The sequence below is a fragment of the Choloepus didactylus genome, chromosome 2 (genome assembly GCF_015220235.1).
Source record: "Choloepus didactylus isolate mChoDid1 chromosome 2, mChoDid1.pri, whole genome shotgun sequence".
In the NCBI taxonomy this organism is placed as follows: Eukaryota; Metazoa; Chordata; class Mammalia; order Pilosa; family Megalonychidae; genus Choloepus; species Choloepus didactylus.
Window position 1 is genome coordinate 62,065,703 of NC_051308.1, and position 19,053 is coordinate 62,084,755.

A 19,053-nucleotide genomic window follows, 5' to 3' on the forward strand; every position below is an offset into this window, starting at 1 on the left:
TCACATAACAGAAGTTATGCCCATGGAACTATTATAAAAGAAAGGATAGGGATTCCTATCTGGGACATGCAGCTTCTAAGCCACAGGAGCGCTCACACTCATGCGTGTTGTCTCAATCTTTCACATGTGAGATGCCTGTGGGAGGGTCAGGAAATAGTCCCTGGAAGACTGTGTGCACGGCTGGAAGATTTCCTCCTGCCTGACTCCCTTAGCACTTTCTGTTTCCCGTTCTGTATCTCTCTGAGTGAAACCAGCAGCAGGTATGGCCTATGAAGGTGTGTGAGTGTGAAATGTCCAGTTGAATCTAAGGTCCCCAAGAATGGGCACTGCAGCTATAAATTATTTATGTAGTAAGAAAAATCCAATAAAGTTATTTTTATTGTAAGGAGAGACAAAAAAAACACACACACAAAAAAAAAACAACAAAAAAAGACTAATATGGGAATAAAGTCACAGTTTCCTGACTGAATATGTATAACATTTACTACTAAGAACTCTCACTTTATAAATCTTAGCAGAAAAGACTGCAACTTTCAGCAGGACTTACTAAAGCAGTTTGGAAAATAAGCTGTTTTTGTATCTTCTCTTTTGACTTTGGAAAATAAAGCATTGGTTATTGTGTACGTGTATATGTGTGTAAGAGAGAAAGACTGAAAGTGGTGACGATAGTGTTAGAAACAGTCTATGCTTGATAGCACAACACACAGAGGTTTAAATAATTTAATTTCATTTGCAGAGTTAACAACAAAGAAAGTTTAAAACAGTGTACTGTCTTCCCCTTCCATAAGCTCATATCAATAGGCAACGTTAGCAAACTAGAAAAACCCACATACAAACATATATATATATATAGAGAGAGAGAGATCTAGATCTAGATATATAGATATAGATATAGAGAGGAAACTAAAGGGAGAACTGAAAGCGGAAATAGTTAAAATTGTTGCCTTGGTGAGCAGAACAGTGGGCGGAAAATGGTGTGACCTGCAGCTGTTATATTCATTATAATAAAATTTTAATTACTGTGATTTTTTTCCTGTGTGCACCTTTACACTGATAAAAAGTATTTAAAATACTAAAGATAAAAAATTAAATAGCCATATTATTGTTAGGAAATGTTTATCTTAGCTTCAATTAGGTAAATAAAGGAAAGATTTGTATCTAACACCCACTTCTGAGAAGCATAAGATAGAGGGATGAAATAGGATAAAACAGGTAACAATCTCTAAACAGTACAGAAAATGTAGCTACTAATGTGAAAAAATAATAAACATAATCATAATTTAGTAGTCTGTGTAGATAAATCCTTTTGTGAATTATTTGATGAAATAAACAATCCTATAATAATTGAATAACCATCTAATTTGAATGTAAGCAATTGTATTTTAATATGATGGTAACCTATATTTTTCCATAACAACTTAGTAATTTATGTTTATGGAAAATATATCATTTAAACATTTGATAATTAAAATTAGTACGAGTGAAAAATAATATAGCTTTGTAAGTGCTAACATATTTTAATACAGATAAAATATAAAAAATAGCCCAGTAATGACTTACAAGATGTTGCTTGATGAATAATAACTCTAGGTCCACTATATTTCCCATTGTAAAAATAGACCTGAATTTCAGTAATAAAAAAGAAAATAATTTAGTTTTCTAGTATACACTTATATTTCAAAATGTAAAATGTTTTATTTTTCATAATGTTTAGTTTTCTTAAAAATACAGTGGTTTGCTCTAATTTAAATCTGAAACTTCATGATTATATCAATATTTTGTTTCAAATTTTTTAAGAGAAAATATTTTGACAATGAAAAGATATAAAGAAATCTTAGCCCATTTATCAATAATAATGACTATAATAATGAGCAAGAATAAATGAAACTGGATGCAGAAATAAAATCCACCACATCAAAAATATTCCTAATTTAAAGTTAAAATTCCCTATTAATAGACTAATATCTTCATATTTGATTTAAAAAGAAAATTCAACCTGATTACAAGAGGCATACATAAAGTGCACATTTTCTCCCCAAGGGCAAAGGAATAGCCTATGAATGAAAACAATATAAAGTAAGAACAACAATATTTATATCAATATAAAATTTAATTCACAAGGAATGGAAAGATAAAGATTGATGTCCTAAAGATATACAGGGAAAAATTCACAATACAGACATAACTAACACAAATATCTGCATCTCATTTAATACAAATAAAGCAAAAAAGCAATTGGAGTCTTTGGCAGGAAACAAATTTAAGGAAAACTACATATGATTATAGCATTAAAAAATATTTAATGGTAAATATGATTAATAAATCTGAAAAACATATCTAAGACTTTAGTGTATGGAAAATATGTAGTTTCCTCAATACTCAAAGAATATTCACAAACACTTTTTGTATATTGGGCTGTAAAATATACTCTATAAATTCCCAAAGGCAGATATTGTAAAAACCAATTGTCTTTCGTAAACTAATAACTAATAGCAAAAATGTCACCACCAGAAATATTAAAGCACTCTCTTAAGTAACATATAAACTTAAAAATGCCCCCAAATTGCAATTGTAAGCTCTTTAGAAATTACCAATAATAGTAACACTCTACTTTAAAATTTATTCATTAAATTTTATGTGCAGGCATTGAGAAATTAGTGCTAACCAATACAGACATGGGACACAGTCAAAGTTCTGTCAGAGGACAATTCATGGCCTTAATTTTTTTTTTAGTTAATAGAAAAGGAAAAGAAAAAGAAATGGAAAGAATTTTTAAAATGTTCAATCCAAAAACTATCAGAATATCAAAATAATCCTAGGAAAAACTGAGAAATTAACAATTATATTAATTTATTAATCACAGATCAAGGTGCTGAATAAAACCAAAGTGACTGCTCCTTCATGAACCTGTAAAACTAGCAGTGAAGATAAAAATACACACTAACACAAATCATGACAAATGCAATGAAGCAAACAAAAGACAGGCTTTAGAACAGTGGGGGAAAAGACTTCTCCTATTTTGAATTTTAGGACATTGTATTTTATTATGGTGTTCACCTATATTTTTACAGAATAACTTTTAATATCTGAGGAGTAAGAGAAGGGAAGTCTAGGAACATGAAGAGCATAGGGTAAAGTGCCTATAGGGGAAAAAAATCTGGTTGTGTTTGAGAAATAAAAACGACCTTTCCAAAAGTAAATGGTAAAGGAGGTAAAGAGGATACTATCACAAGAACAAAAATAAAATCTAACTATATTTACCCTTAACAGCAATGAAAGATACTCCATTGAAACAAAAAGAGATACCAATACATTTCACCTAATAAAGTTCAGGGAAAAAACAAGAGTATGGCCAATGTTGGCAGACTCCCAAGAAGTAGTCATTTTATACACTTCTATGAGAAACAGAAATATTTCTATTTACCAATAACTAAGTTTATTTAATGCTGTGTACACAGTAAAATGTGATAAAGCCATAAGATGGAATCCTATGCAACCATTGGAAATTATGTAATATCAGAATATTTAACATGGACCTACATTCATGATATAGTAACATGAGTAATGCAGTTTACAAAACTGTATATTCAGAATAAAAATATAGTGATTATATGTATTTGCTGATAATATTTTGTTAAATATATATATGTTCATTATGTATTATGGAAGTATATACACAAAATGTGATCAGTGGACAGTGAGATTATAGGTATTTTTAAATTTTTCTGTGTTCTTTGGTATATTCCAATATCTATTTCTAGTATTTTCTAACTTCAAATACCTGTAAAGATTTTCTAATTGAAAAATTCACATTATTAAAGATAAAATGCAAAGGTTAAGAAAAGATTTGGCAAAGTAATAATCTACTGTGTATAAACTGTTGCACTCCTTGACACAGGAGCAATAAATTGCCTATAATGAAATCATACTGAAGCTCTAAAATATTCCACTATTTTTAGTACAGGGAGTGGAAACTTTGGAGACAAAATTTTTAAGATTTAAGGCTTGATTACATAAGACATCAGAGCTTCTCAAACTCATCTGAGCACTAGTCTTAGCATTAATCAAGTGCTAGATATTAATCACTGTAATGTATACCAGTATTTCAGTAATTATAGAAAACACAGTCTCACCTCAAATGCATATCGTGTTGAATATTGAAGATCTGATACAAAGAACCGGCATTCTTCTTTTGACTCATTTCTAATGAGTTCATCTCCATTTTTGACCTCCAGGTGGTACTGTATGCCAGGGCCATTAGCTTCACTCGGAGCCTTACACACCACAAGCACACTATTATCTGAATCATGAAGGGAGACAACTGTGTTCTGAACACTGCTTGGAACTGTTATAATGAAGAGAGATTTGTCATTTTAATCATTTAGAAAATGCAAGTTCAAATTACTGCACAATCAGTGTCTACAGTATAATGTACTTTAAGTCTCAATTTGGGGGTTGTGGATGAGGTAGTTATGTTAGTATATAAATGAAGCTATAACAAAACATCTAAAAGTAAATTACCCATTCGTTCAATAACCAATAGTATATAGGTTGTTGTTGAAGCCATGAGAATTTATGTAATCTCTCAAGGAGAAGGTCTAGAATTAGGAAAGGGAGAAGGCAAGGGCAAGAGATAATGATTAGAAAACCTCTAAGGATGTATGAAGAGCTCGTAAAGGAAACCAACCTGTTGGTAGCAGAAAGTAGCATCAGTGGAACTCTGAAGGAAGTGAGTTACTCTATGGAGTTATTTGTGCTGTGAGTGTTGCAGAAAGGTCATATAAACTGAGGGCTAAAAGGTGGCTGCAGGGTTTAGCAATTAGTAGGTCATTGATTGTCTTTGGTGAGAAGGGGCCTTAGTGGCTGACAGAGTGAATGCAATGCATTCAGAGTAAAAGTGAAGTCAAGGATTGGAGATAAATACCCAGATATTATAAATCCTAGATATTAACAGTAGTCCCAGTTGTACTATAGACTAAAAAGTTAATACTTTGCTCCTTGCTATTCATAGAAAGAAGCATTAAAGCATATACTTTACCTGCTATTTCTGTTTGAAATACTTTTGTCATTTTCTCTCCAGTACGTAGCACTTTTCCAATGGTTTCAGCTTGTAATGACACACTATATTTTGTATAAGGTTTCAATTTTTGCACAACGTACTGGGTTTGGGTTTTATCCAGATGCTTACAGATTTCTTCAGAAAAAAAATTGGAAAATATTTAAGTAAATCACTAAAAGTGAGGGTTATCAAATCACTAATTTGGTCTATATGTGATATCATTTCAATAAAATTCCAAACTAATGAGTTAATGAGAAATAAGTACACTCTTATTATATAGTACTCATCAATGCATACAATTGTCAACAAATGTATTCAACAAATGCAATTACTATAAATAAACTCAAATATGCAAAAATTAGGATCTCATATCTTTAATTTGGTACATAAAATATTTAATACACTCAGAAACATTTTTGAAGGTGCTCCCTTTTCTTTCTGAAAAAACACAGACCCCATGATATTTTTGAGTCATGACATTTCAAAATAACCATGTTTTAGAGAATCTTTTTCTGGTATTTAACCTCCAAATCTTGAACATTGGCATTAGCTGCTGTTATGGGTTTTAGATTAAGAATAATTTCCATGATCCACTAACTACTCTACCATGCTAATTTAAGCACTATAATAATTTATGGGGAAGGGGTGCTTCAAATATGAGGGAAAGTTTCGCTTCACTGGCACTGGAATCTGAACTGCTCATTGAAAGATGGTTGAGATTGAAAAGGTGTATGGGAGAATATAAAAAATATATAAATGAAAGAACATTTAGAGTTGAGGGGCAAGCCTCACTAAAACAGTGGATTCTGGTAAGAGAAGTATGTAATAGGTAGGGGTATGTTTAAGAGTGTTTTAGCATTCTGGCAGAAGAGTTAAATTTTGATAAGGGGAAAACTCACTAGCTACTGACTATTTTTGTGTAGACAAATGTTATTAGGAAAGATGTATGAAAGGAAGATGAGTGGCAGCATGTTGCTGGATAAGTTGCAAGGATAATAATGATAAAGAAACCACAAAAGATAATCTAACATGTTCAGATATGTTAATGATAGTGAATTCAAAGATATGAGAATGGATAGGGGTGATGATTGTTAATGGGATTATAAGTATCAGAACTGTATTGAAGGGAAAAAGGATTGAAAGGGGTTGTTTAAAGGCATGTTTCCCACAGATCAGCATCACAAATATAGATGGGTGCTTGCATGATATACTTCTAAGGTATGACACTGGCACAGAGAGTTGACAACACAATAGTATATGGGAAAAATCTACCTATTGCATACTAGGACTGTAATTAATAGGAATACCAGGCTAAACCACACAAATACTAGGGACAAATAATTAAGGGCTGAAAAGAGCTACAAGGTGTTTTGGGTCATGAGAACTGTTTAAAACGGACAGTGATGAGGATTGTACAACTAAGTGATGATAATGTGAGGTATGGTAGGATTATCATAGGCATAACATATGCTATGCAAATTTAGGTACCCCCTACTTTATAAGTCAAGCCCTCAATCTCAAGGCTTGCTCGAGTAAAACTTAACGGGTGTAAAAGGGAGGCTAAGTCCACTTATAATTTAAAAAAAAGAAAGAAACGACAAATATCTCACACTGTACCACGCACTGCATTAAGTACTGTATATGAATTAAATAATTTAACCATCCCCTCAGTCCTATAGGTTGGCACTGACTGGTCCATAGGATGTGCTCATAGACTTGCAGGGGCAGTGTAGGAAAAGATCTATCATTGGGCATTTTCTTGCCATATTTACTTGTCTATAAAATGGAAATTATAGTAATATTTCTGCTTTCTATGTGACTCTAAATAATAAGCAAGATAAAGTGTCCATTCTAGCCTGGTTAAAAGTGTTGATTTTTTTTTTTTTTTTTTAACATCCCAAAGCCGGATTTAATTGAGCTACACCTGTCAGCTCAGCTGTGCCCTGTCCCTAGTGAAAATCCTCTGTGAGGACAGGTGAGATGTGAGCTCATGAGAGTGGTAGGCAGACCTCTTGGACTCATGGCACCTGCCAGCTCCTTCTATGGGATCTAGCTTCTAGAAAAATACTGGGCTTCTTGTCCTGATCCAATCAAAGTGACAAGATACCATTCTCAAGCTCAATCCAGCTTCCTTTCAATGACCTAATTGTATATATTTTTATAAATTGTCCCACAACCATTCTGATTCAAAATAAAAGCATGATTCTTCATTTATGCAGATGTATGAAGCTTTTGGCTTAGCCAATTTGACATAGTCGAATTGCTTATTTTATTTTTGTAAATGTTGTTTGGGCATTTTTTTAAAGCAATAATTAATCAGTTTGCTGTGCTTAGAAAGGTGGTTTGGAATGTGCAATTCCAACTGCTAAGGGTTTCAAGCTTTTTTGAAAGGTCAAAATACTTCCATTGAACTCCTCTCTCCTCTTTGTGTTTAAACACATTTTCAATACTCTGACATCAGAAGCACAAGATGTGTGGGACAAGTTGAGGACTTACTTGACTAAATGTTTTCTTTTTGGATACTTTTAAATGTCCAGGAAATATCTATACTCTGAAATAGCCCCTCATTTGGGAAGTTTCAAGGTTGAACTTGTCATAACACACTTTGCAACTACATTTGTTTCTGCAGAAGCCAAATTCTAAAATAGAACCATTTTCCCAGACTCCACCTGCTAACTGACCTTATTGGCTATAGTCCATGCTACTCTTTTTTCCATCTAATATTCAGTATATATTAACTGGAGCAAGCTTTGAAATGTGTTGTCTTTTGGTTTGGGGGCTTAAATAATGAGTGGACCATACTGCAAACCATGTACATACTGCTTGGAAGGCACTAATGTGTATTATCTTTTAAAGATTTTCTTTCTCCAACATTTGGAGTGCAAAGTTTAGGACCGAGATAGATCAAGAAAGACAGCACACAATGTGAATTGGCTTTAGCCATTTCAGGAGCTCTAGAACTCTCAGTAGATGGAAGCAATTTTAAAATTAAGGCACGTAGCATTCACATCCCGCCAGTCATGGAGAGGGCTCCATGTTTCACTGGCTCAATCCATATTTCTAGAACTCTCAGCTTCTTTATTTATCTTTCCTGGCATAAAATCAAATTCTATTTATTTTACCTGAGTTGTCCGTGTAACAAAAAATAAATTTACTAAAAAAACTTTGAGGAGGTGTCCAGTTTATTACTAGTTGATAAGGACTCGATTCATTTCCACGTGTAAGAGACAGAGGCTTGTCTGGAACTGTTAAAAGAAGCAGAATATATAATGTGAAAAATAAGAAATGGAGAAAGCATTCTGCATATTATAAGCAAGAATTATTAACCGTATTTTGATTATTACTTAATGAAATCGAAAGAAAGGCATCTGGGCTTATTGAAATTGCTTTGAAAGCCATTTAACAGTATAAATGTTACTTTAAAGTGGCATTGTAGAATCTACACATTCCACTGACTTGCAGATATCTAAGACTCTCTCTTCCTCTTGTATATATTATTGTCCAGAAAGCTTGTGACTTCTGGATTTTAATGTATATAAAATTTGGCATTTGTAGCACCGCTAAATTTAATAGTCAATATTTGGACTAGCACTTGCCGTTACTTCCAGTAACTAGTCACCAGAACCTGCGATGAAGAAGGTAACACATTTTTAAATCAAATGTATGAGGGGTAATTTACATACATTAAAATGCACCCATTTTAAGTATACAAATTGATAACTTTTGACAAATGTATGCAACTATCTAATCACCACCACAATCAAGATACAGAACATTTTTATTACCCCAGAAAGTTCTCCTAAATCACTTCCCAGTCAACTCATTCCCTATGCCCAATCCCCCATAACCTCTGATCTGCTTTCTGGTGCTAATAGATTAAATTTGCCTTTCCATCCATTTCATATACATCAAATCAAACAGTAAGGTTTTTTTAATGTCTAGCATATTTCATTCAGCATAACAGTTTGAATATTCTTTCACATTGTTACATGTGTCAGTAGTTTCTTCCTTTTATTGCTTGCTATTCCATTGTAAAGATATACCACGTTGTATCTATCATTCACCAGTTGACGGACATTTAAATCATTTGCAGATTTTTCACTACTATGAATGAATCCTTGATGAATATCTGTGTATAAGTCTTTGTGTGGACATGTTCATTCCTCTTCGGTGAATACCTGGAGTGAAATTTGTGGGTCATCACTTCACATCCCTATCAATAGTCATTATTGTCAGTAGTCATATTACTGCAAGCGTAATATCATTTCATTGTGGTTTTAATTTCTGTTCCCAGATGACTAGATGTGAGCAACTTTTCATGTGTTTATTGTCCATTTGTATGCCTTCTTTTGTGAAGTGCATGTTCCAAATATTGCACCCATTTTTAATCAAGTTGTTTGATTTATTTTTATGTAATATATTCTGGAAAAAATTTTCCTTCCTTGGAAAAATTAATTATGGATATTTTCCCACAATCTATGGCTTGCATTTTTATATTTTAATGGCTTTTTACAAACAGAAGAAATTTTTCATTTTGATGAGGTACAATTTACCACGTTTTTTATTTTATGATCCTGCTCTTTGTGTCCTACCCAAGAAATCTTTGCCTACTTCAAAGTCATAAAAATTTTCTCCTATGTCCTTGTCAATATATCTTATAGGTTTAATATTAATCTTTAGGTCTGTAACCCAGTTAATTTTTGGGTTTGTTTTGAGATAAGGGTTTATGTTCATTTTTTCCTATACAGATATCTAGGACTATTTGTTGAAAAGACTATCCTTTCTCCTACTGCATTACCTTTGCATTTTTATCAAAACTAAAAATAAACATATATTCTCTGGGGTTTCTATATTGTTACATTGATTTGTAAGTGCTGTAATAATTTTAATACTTAAAATTCAAAACAATAAATGTTTCTAGTTATTCTGAGAGCATAGTTTTTATGTTGTTTTATTAGCTCTTCTTGTAGTTTTATGTTGCTTTGGAGAGATATGGGGAGACATGGATTCAGACTATCCCCTAGTCCTCAACTAACCCTTCCATTTGCAACTAGGAATAACTTTAGTATGTTCTGTCAAATATCCTATAACATTAGAATAAACAAATTCAGCAATGTGGCATGATTCAAGATCAATACAGAAAAAAATTGCATTTACATACACTAGCAATGAACAATCCAAACATGAAATGAAGAAAACAATCACATTATAAACTGGAATAAATGTAATCAAGGAATAAATTTAACAAAAAAAATGCAAGACTTGTGCACTAAAACCTACAAAACATTATTGAAATAAATTAAAGTAAAAAACCTAAATAGTAGAAAGACATCCCATGTTAATGGATCAGATTTAACATAGTTAAGATGACAATACTCCCCAAATTTATCTCCAGGTTCAATACAACCCTTATCAAATCTCAGCTGCCATTTTTGCAGAAATTGAAAAGCTGATCCTAATATCTGAGTCCTAATATAAGGACCCAGACTAGCCAAAAAAAAAAAAAAAGTAAAAAAACAAAAAAACAAAAAAAACCCAGCACTTCTCAATTTCAAAATATACTACAAAGATACAGACATCAAGACAGGTGTGGCACTGGAATAAGGGACGAAATATAGATCAATGAAATAGAAATGAGTCCAGAAATAAGCTGATTATTATGGTCAGCTGATTTTTGACAATAGTGCCAACACAATTCAATGGGAAAAGAAGAATCATTTCAAAAAATAGTTCTGGGACTCTGTTTCATCTTTGATAATTTATATTCTTGTTTCTTTGTCACTAATCTTAGTTTGAATAGGAAACGGATGTTTTGTTGAGCGTTCAATTCACTTTCTTGAATGGCAGGTCAGATTTATGATTTATCCTGTTTCATATGTTTGCAAGATATGGAAGTTGGATGAATCTACTGAGTGAGGAAATCTTGGCATAATTTATTTAATGTTAGTTGGTTCAAGAACAATACCTCAGATAATCTGCCTGCCCAAAATTGCTTTCAGGGATTGTGTTCATCTTCCTTTCGAGTTTCTGATCAAATCAAATTGAAGAAGAGTTATACTGGTGGTGTAAGTCTTTAACAGAAAATTAAACTAAAGTTAAAGTGAAAAATTGTGATGGGGCGGGATCTGATGGGGGAAGAGGCTAGAAGGAAAAGATACCACAGAAAGAAAAGGGGGATGAAATAGGAAATGAATAAACAAAACATTTTACTTATCTCACAGTTTAATTTCCAATGCAGCTCACAATATCCTACACATTACATATAAATTGCAAGAGGTCTGGAACTTATGGCAGTATGAATTTTGTACCCCCAGAAACACATGTTCTTAATCTCAATCCACATCCTTGTGGTTGTGAACCCATTGTAAATAGGACCTTCTGAAGATGTTATTTTTAGTTAAGACCCACCCCACTGAATGAGGGTGGGTCTTAATACTGATTACTGGAGGCTTTATAAAGAGAAAGCCACAGGAAGGTGCCAGAAGCAGTAAGTCAGCAGGAACTAGAGGAAAAAGGAGAGAACATTGTCATGTGATGGGAAAGGAAAGGAACCCTAAGCATTGCTGGCAGCAACTACCAGAATGCTTCAGATTGGGGGAGAAAATAAACCTTGCCAATATCTTGATTTTGGACTTCTAGCCTCCAAACTATTAGCTTACAAATCCCTGTTTAAATCATTGCAACTTTGGTTTGCAGCTTGAGTAAGCTAAGACAAATCCTGTGTAATTTATTTCTGAATTCAACTTTAAAATAGGTTTTTTGAAATCCTTCCTGTAGGTAATACCATCATTTTCTATGATTCCCAAAGACTTATAAGGACATAAAACAGAAATCAATATTACATATAAATGTAATTATGTACTCACTCCCAAAATCTGTTTTAATAATTCTTTCTTTATGAACAAATTCCTGTCCATTATACAATATTTTGGAATAGAAAGTATAGTTATGTTCAGGTTTAAGACTTCCAATTTCAATCTTTTGCTCTGAAACTGTTGAATGATCTGAAACAAAAAATCATTACTTTTGAGTCTATTAACACAATAAATGCATCAAATTTAACTTTGTATTCTTGATCTCATATTTATAATAATTTACTTGTTTATTTAATAGATTTGAAACCTATGCAAATAATCAAAATAAGAAGTCAAATATCCTGAAAAGTACTGTAACCAATGATTTTTACCACACTCAATTTTTAAGAAAATATTTAGCAGGTAAACCTTAATTTGAAAATGTCCCTAAATTAAATGATGCAGGAATGATGATTAGTTCATTATTCTCTGTTCAAAAACTGGTATTACACTTGAGTTAGCCTTTGCCTAATAGATTTTCTAGATCAATATTTTAGCATCAGTTGATCATGTTTGCTCTTTTTCTTCTTTATACTGTTTGTACCATAGTCATGTACTTTCTTTCACATGATTATTGCAAACCTTGCCAAACTTTATCCTTCTCTATGTTTGTGTGTGAATGTGTGTGTGTGTGAGAGAGACCTTCTGAAAATGGCCTGGAAGATGGCTTCATGCCAAGGAGTGGGAGCTCACATTGTACTAAATTCAAATATGCTTTAAAAGGGTTCAGAAATGTTACTTGAATTATTTCCTCCCCCTCAAATCTGAACCCAAACCCACATTCCTAAACTCACTTACTGTTCCCTTTCCACTCTCATGTCATCTAAGTGTTCCTGAGTTGTTTATCAATTTGTTGATGGAAGATTGACAAAATAAAGTCATGACTATATAATCTTGTTTTTGCTTTTCCTCTCATCCTAAAAGAGTATGTGCATTGCCATTCTTTCATAGCACTTTGCTCATAACTCTTGACAATGCCTTTTGTATAACAGTTGCTAAGAAAACTCTTGTAAATTAATCGAATTTTACTATTTTAAATAATTATTTGTTGAAAGTATTTTTCTATTTTGTGGATTTGTTTGAGTGGTATAGATAATATAATTATTCAACTCCAAACATACCACATCCAAAAACAAAACAAAAAGCAAAACAAAAAAGAAAAAAGGGAACAAGGAAGGAAGAAAAGAGGAAGGAGGGAAGGAAGGAAGAATTAATTGACAATTAAGTCTAGAATGACTCAGAGCAAAAAAAAATTATATGATCACTGCTATATTCTTACCATGTTTAAATTCATATCTAATTTTATGTTCATCACAAGAAAATGTTTTATTTATTTTCCAAATTAAACAAATGGAAGTATTTGCTTTCACATCTTCGGTACAGTCATTTAACTCAAAATTTTCAGGATCTGTCAAAAAGAAGATATAAAAATATGATATGGTTACTATTTCATAACTTGTACCATATTCTCAATTACAGTTATTAAAATTATACCCATGTTATAGAATTTGGCAAGCATTTAGACTGCCTTTGAAAAATCTAATAAATCTCAAGTTTTGGTGTTTTTGATTGTTTAGTTGATTATTTTTAATACCATAAATTTGGTAATGCTTTCATTTAGAATTTATGTTACTTAAAAGAAAATGAAATCCAGGCAAATATCTAGATGAATCTCCTTTTTGCACATTTTCAAACATTCTCTTCATTTTGTTTTCTGCTTTATATCTTCAACATTTTTTCATTTACACCTTTATTTTTAATTTAAAGATTATTACAAAGAGTATTAAAGTTTCTCTTCTTGAGGAATGCATTTTTTTCTGTCACATTCTTTACTTAACTGATAATTTATTGTGTTAATATTAAAGAAAATAAATAAGGTCACTGGTAATGCATACATAAAATATCATAGTTTGACCTATTTAAATGTTAATAAATTGATCAATGATCTTAATTATTAAATGATGAAAGATCAGAGAAAAATTAAACAACTTCTAAATCTCTTTCCAAAAACCATTTGCTGGAATATGTTTCAGTGTAGTCTGCCTGATACCTATTAGCCCATTCTATTTTCCAGTTGCAGCTTAGTTGGCAAAACCAGTTTGGTCGCCTTAACATAACTACAACTCTCTTCTTTGGGACTATAGTTTGGCTCTTTCCATGAATATCATATTGTTGACCTTGTGTTTTTCCCCAAAAATATTCCAGACAAAGTTGTATTTAAAAAAGAGAAATGTGTGCATGTAGATATTTGGTGATCTGATTTAAATAGAGGAGAAAAAATGAAAGATTGTGATAATCACTTAGTAGCATAAATTCTACCTAATCTGCATGAAACTCTACTGTAAAAGAAAAAGGGATGACTGAGAGATTAAAAACAGACAGCTAATTTTAATTTGTAATTTTACTGGGTTAGAAGAGCAGAAAATTCTGCCAGTCACATATTGCTGAATTCTCTTCTTTCAACCCTGTTCTCTCACCATACCAGTTCCTGTGACAAATAGATTCCAACAAATAAAATGTTACTGTTTTTGTAAATATACAAATATAAATAAATTGATAATTACCTGGTGGTACATCTAATGTTACATTTTTATATGGAGGAACACATGAATCATGGGTTATCTCAACCCAGTGATTTGTGCATTCTCTTAGGTTATGAAGAATATCTTCGCATTTATGATTCACACAATTCACTGTATCATTAATCTCCAGTCTGGCATTAAACAATTTAGTTGCATTGTCATATAAGTAGACCACAGGGATATTTGCATATTTTTCATCTGTAAGAAAAATAAAATGATGGGTATTTTCTATTTTTTCAAAATGAATAAATCTGTATTAAATGCGAAGTCCATAACATAGAGTTTTGAAAATATCAAATCACTAATAAAGTATCCCCAGGAATATAAAAAATAGAAAAAGCATGTCAGGTCCCTCCAGAGTGTTCTTTCATATTTCCTTTTACCGCCTTATAAATGACCTGAGCTTATAAGTTTATATTGGGATGAATATTAGATTAATGCCTATCTTCCACCTGGGTTATAAATTCCATGAGGGCAAAACCCAGTCTAGTTTGATCATCACCATACAGTCAGCTACTGACATACAACATGGCATTAGTAAGAGCTCAATAATTACTTGTTGAATTGATGCCCAGATGAACCATAAACATGACAAATTTCCTCTTCTTGTTTTACAATTTCCTTTACTTTATGAAATGCAGTTATTATTTATATGTTTCTCTAAATATGTGAGACATGAGTTATTCAGAGACCACAAGCCCTCGTTCATCCCTTATAAAAGGATTATTGATGACATACCCTCCTAAGCACCTTTCCTTAGAATCATCTTTCACTGTTGCCTATCTTGACTGGGAAAAAACATATTTTAACATATATTATTTTAATCATTCTTTTTTATTGAACAAAATTATTAAGCTCTTATTATGTTTAAGACACCACTGCAAGCACTGCAGATGTAAAGGCGAGTCAAATACAGCCATAACTTTCAGAAATGTGTAGTATAACAGGGGAGGCACAAACATGAATTGAGGAAAACATCAAAACACCTAAGATAGGAGAGTGCATAAACTAATATAGGAGTGCAGAGAGAGAGAAATACATTAAATTGGAGTTGGGGGGAGGATTTCCAGAGAAGGAGATTCAGTTTGAGTTTTAAACTATGAACAGGGAATAACAAAACTGATATAGGGGAGGGGTGGAGTAGGACAGCAGGAGTAAAGAGGGAGGCAAGAAGGAACACCATGTGTTTGGAAAACTGTAAGTAGTTCCATTGCTAAAGCATGGAGGCAATGATATAAGAAGAGAGGTGACAGGACCCAATCATAAAAAGTCATATTAACTAAACAAACAAAAGACCAATCATTACACTAAATGTATGGGGAGCTACTGAAGGCAGTGACTTATTCCTAGTAGAAATATGGATGGCACTTTAGAATGAGGCAAGAAAGGAGGTAGAGAACAATTTAAATAAACACATCAGTGAAAGATGATGTCAAGAATTATAGTAGAGGGTAAATGAATTCAGGAAATATTTAAGAGGTAAAATTGACAAAATTTGGTTTTAGAAAGGACATTGGTATAGAATGTATAGGACAGACTCAACTGATATTGGTAATAAATACAGGACTTGGTGATCGACTATGGATTTTTCAATAATATACAATAATAATAAATGAATGATCAAATTAATTATGAATGGAACAATGAATGTAAGGGAAATTTTAGGAGGAAGAATTTGAGGAGAATCGTGGCTTGGGCTTGGACATCTGTCTGGATCTGATGTCCTCCACCAAGGGAATGGAGCATAGGAGAAAAAAAGTTCAGCAAGCAGACAATAATTTGTTTTCAACATAGTGAGCCTGAGGTGCCTTCAGGACATCCAGGAACACAGAGCACAGAAGAAATTCCACACTGAAAATAAAGGTTTGGTAGCCACCAACTTATAACCACTAGCTGAAGTATTGGATTTAAGTGAGGAAGATGACGAGAGAGGGGAAAATTCAGAGGGCTGCGGAAAGCCTGTAAAAAGGCTCAAAGAATCTCCAGAATGTTGAGTAAAGGTATTAGTAGAGAGCAAGCATGAAAACCAGAAGAAAGCAGTCTCAGAGAACCACAGACGAGACCAGGATTACCAAGAAAGTGGCCAGCAGTTTCATATATCACAGAGAGACCAAGAAAGAGACAAGGACAGTGGTTCGTGATTTACACAAAACCAGTTTAAGGAGAATGCGGTACTTAGCAGCTATGACACATTAAGAGAGAGGCATGAGAGGCAAGTCAGAAGAGACAGCAAATGCAAAAGTTTTGGCCGTGAAAGGAAGGAGAGACTGTGCCTAGAAGACACCCAGGATTGAGGAAGGTTTATATTCTGTTTCAATCTGTAATGGACTTCAGAACTATGGAAAAGTAAGTAAAGAGACCAAGAGATGGAGACATTTAAGATACATGTGAGATGTTTTGCCTGATGACCCAAGAACTCCAAATTAGAAGGAAGGGATGAGATTTAGAAACAAATGGAAAGATAGATGCTGACCCAGAAGAAGGACTCTGCTTTCACTGAGAAGAGAGGAAGAAAATGGGAAAAGAAACATACAAATGGTTCTCAAGCATTTGATTTGAGCCAGGCCCTATGCTGGACAGGAGAGTGACAGAGAGGCAGACATATTTCTTCCTTCTCAATAATCCTTGAAGATATTATCCACATTAGACATCTATCATAAAGGTGAATCCTCACTCCAACACCAAAACAAACTTGCTATTATCCCATGTTACAAATACTTGAACTGAAGTTAAGTGGCTTCACCAAAGTTATCTACATAGTAACTGCTCATCTTGGTATTTTAAACTATGTATGAATATGAAATCAAAGCTTCTTGCCACTGATGGACACTAGCTCTTAAGATATGAAGTTAATCATTGGGGAGAAATTAGCCAGTAAGTTAAGCTTCCTAGTGGGTTTTGGAAGATTGCAAAGAAGAAGGGAATGATTAAATAGCTATTTCAAAGTGATATATGCTGTCTCTAGGTAAATAAACTTACCACATCTTGGCTTATAAGGTGTAGTAGGAGCTGTGATAAAGAAAAAAAATGCAAATTATTAAAATTTTGTTTTAGAATATCTTTGCTTTAGTTATTTCAAGAAAAGATGATTTAAAATGTTTTACATTTGATATATGTCATTTTACATAACAGGGTTTGCAGAGCCAAGTAGGGTGTTTTGATATCAAGACTTCAGATGTTATAAATGGATAAACTAGTTCCATAAAACGTATATGCAATATTATGATATTAATACTATTAATACTTTTATGGTACATACCTGATTGTAGTGCTGACATGTCTGAATTTATAACTGGTCAAAAATATTTTAAAGTTCCTCATCCCATTGATTAATTTCAAAACAAGTTTATGTCATTATAATATAAGTGTTATAGAGCACAGATTATACCTTTATTAAGGAAAAAAACAGACAATAGGCAAAGGCCGCTTCATTCCCTAGCTTAACTTTTGCCAGCTCTTTGCACATGTACAAGAGCCAGGGTAATAAATTGCTCTTTCAACAAATTTCATAGTGTCTTGGGTGAGCATATGTATTGAACTGAAGAGTTGGGTAGAAATGTGCCTCTTGGAAGCCAAGGGTTCTCTGCTAATTGTGTCTTTGAGTTGGAAGAATTCGGGGGAGAATGGTGGCCTTGCAGGCTGTGCCATCACTGACCCCAGGCAGACACTGTGCTTCCCTTTGGTCTTTGCCATGGTGTTCTTCTGAAGGCCCCTTGACTTCCACACCCCCACACTGAGCCGGAACTCTACAGTCAGTCCTCTGCACTCATCATGTGGAACAGAGCCTCACTGATGGAACTGTCATACCTAAACCCACTCTTAGAGAAAGAGGACCTAATCTAGCATATTTGGTCTCTTCTCTTGAGTGTTCTCATAAAATATATATCTCTTGGGCTATACTACTACAATAATATGATGAGCTATTACAGCAACATTATATCCTGGTCCATCATCTGGGGTACTGCTAAAGTAGGATAGTGTTTTTGACTAACTGCTTTTCCACAGCCCTCAGAATTGGAACACTTAGTTTAATTTCTTAAAAAAAAAAAAAAAAAAAAAAAAAAAAAAAGACCCCAAGCTAGAATAAGTGGAACATCCTTCTGTGAACACATCCCAGGCACATGGCGGGATGACTGCATAATTGAGGGTAAGGTTGTCACCTGCTGTGGAAATGGCTGGAGTGGTAATGTCTGTTGAGGTTTTCAGAGAGGCTGGTAGAATGGTCGTATGGTTGGAATCTGCAAAGAAATGAACAGAAGGACAAAAGTTACTGAGCTTGTCCTATTGAAGAGTGAGGCAACACTCTTTAGCAAACCTCGTTTCCTGTCTGAATCTTTGTATGAGTCCTCATTTGAATTAACACTTGCTTGTTTTTAAAGTAATAAAGTGAATCTAAAATTTATATACAAATGGCCCTTTAAAATGTTTCAAGTAATTTGTATAATTAAACAAACAGTGTACAAATTGAGTGGAAGCTATCCATTTTTTGGTATAATTCTTTCCTGAGGTGCAATATTCCTCAAGCTACTCCTTTTTCTTCCAATTACAACTCTCCATA

General features: G+C 33.2%; 1 protein-coding gene across 4 annotated transcripts in view; it reads right to left on the reverse strand.

Annotated features, from left to right (window-relative positions):
* Positions 1 to 19,053, reverse strand: part of PTPRC (protein tyrosine phosphatase receptor type C) — a 118,589-nt gene that overhangs the window by 37,077 nt on the left and 62,459 nt on the right. For all 4 annotated transcript variants that reach the window (XM_037825094.1, XM_037825093.1, XM_037825092.1 and 1 more), the window contains 9 exons: positions 18,656 to 18,733; positions 17,475 to 17,504; positions 14,478 to 14,693; positions 13,193 to 13,321; positions 11,926 to 12,063; positions 8,182 to 8,304; positions 5,039 to 5,194; positions 4,134 to 4,345; positions 1,561 to 1,621 (listed from right to left, as the gene is read on the reverse strand). In XM_037825094.1, coding sequence (XP_037681022.1) covers positions 1,561 to 1,621; positions 4,134 to 4,345; positions 5,039 to 5,194; positions 8,182 to 8,304; positions 11,926 to 12,063; positions 13,193 to 13,321; positions 14,478 to 14,693; positions 17,475 to 17,504; positions 18,656 to 18,733 — 1,143 coding nt within the window. The remainder of the gene's footprint in view (positions 1 to 1,560; positions 1,622 to 4,133; positions 4,346 to 5,038; positions 5,195 to 8,181; positions 8,305 to 11,925; positions 12,064 to 13,192; positions 13,322 to 14,477; positions 14,694 to 17,474; positions 17,505 to 18,655; positions 18,734 to 19,053) is intronic.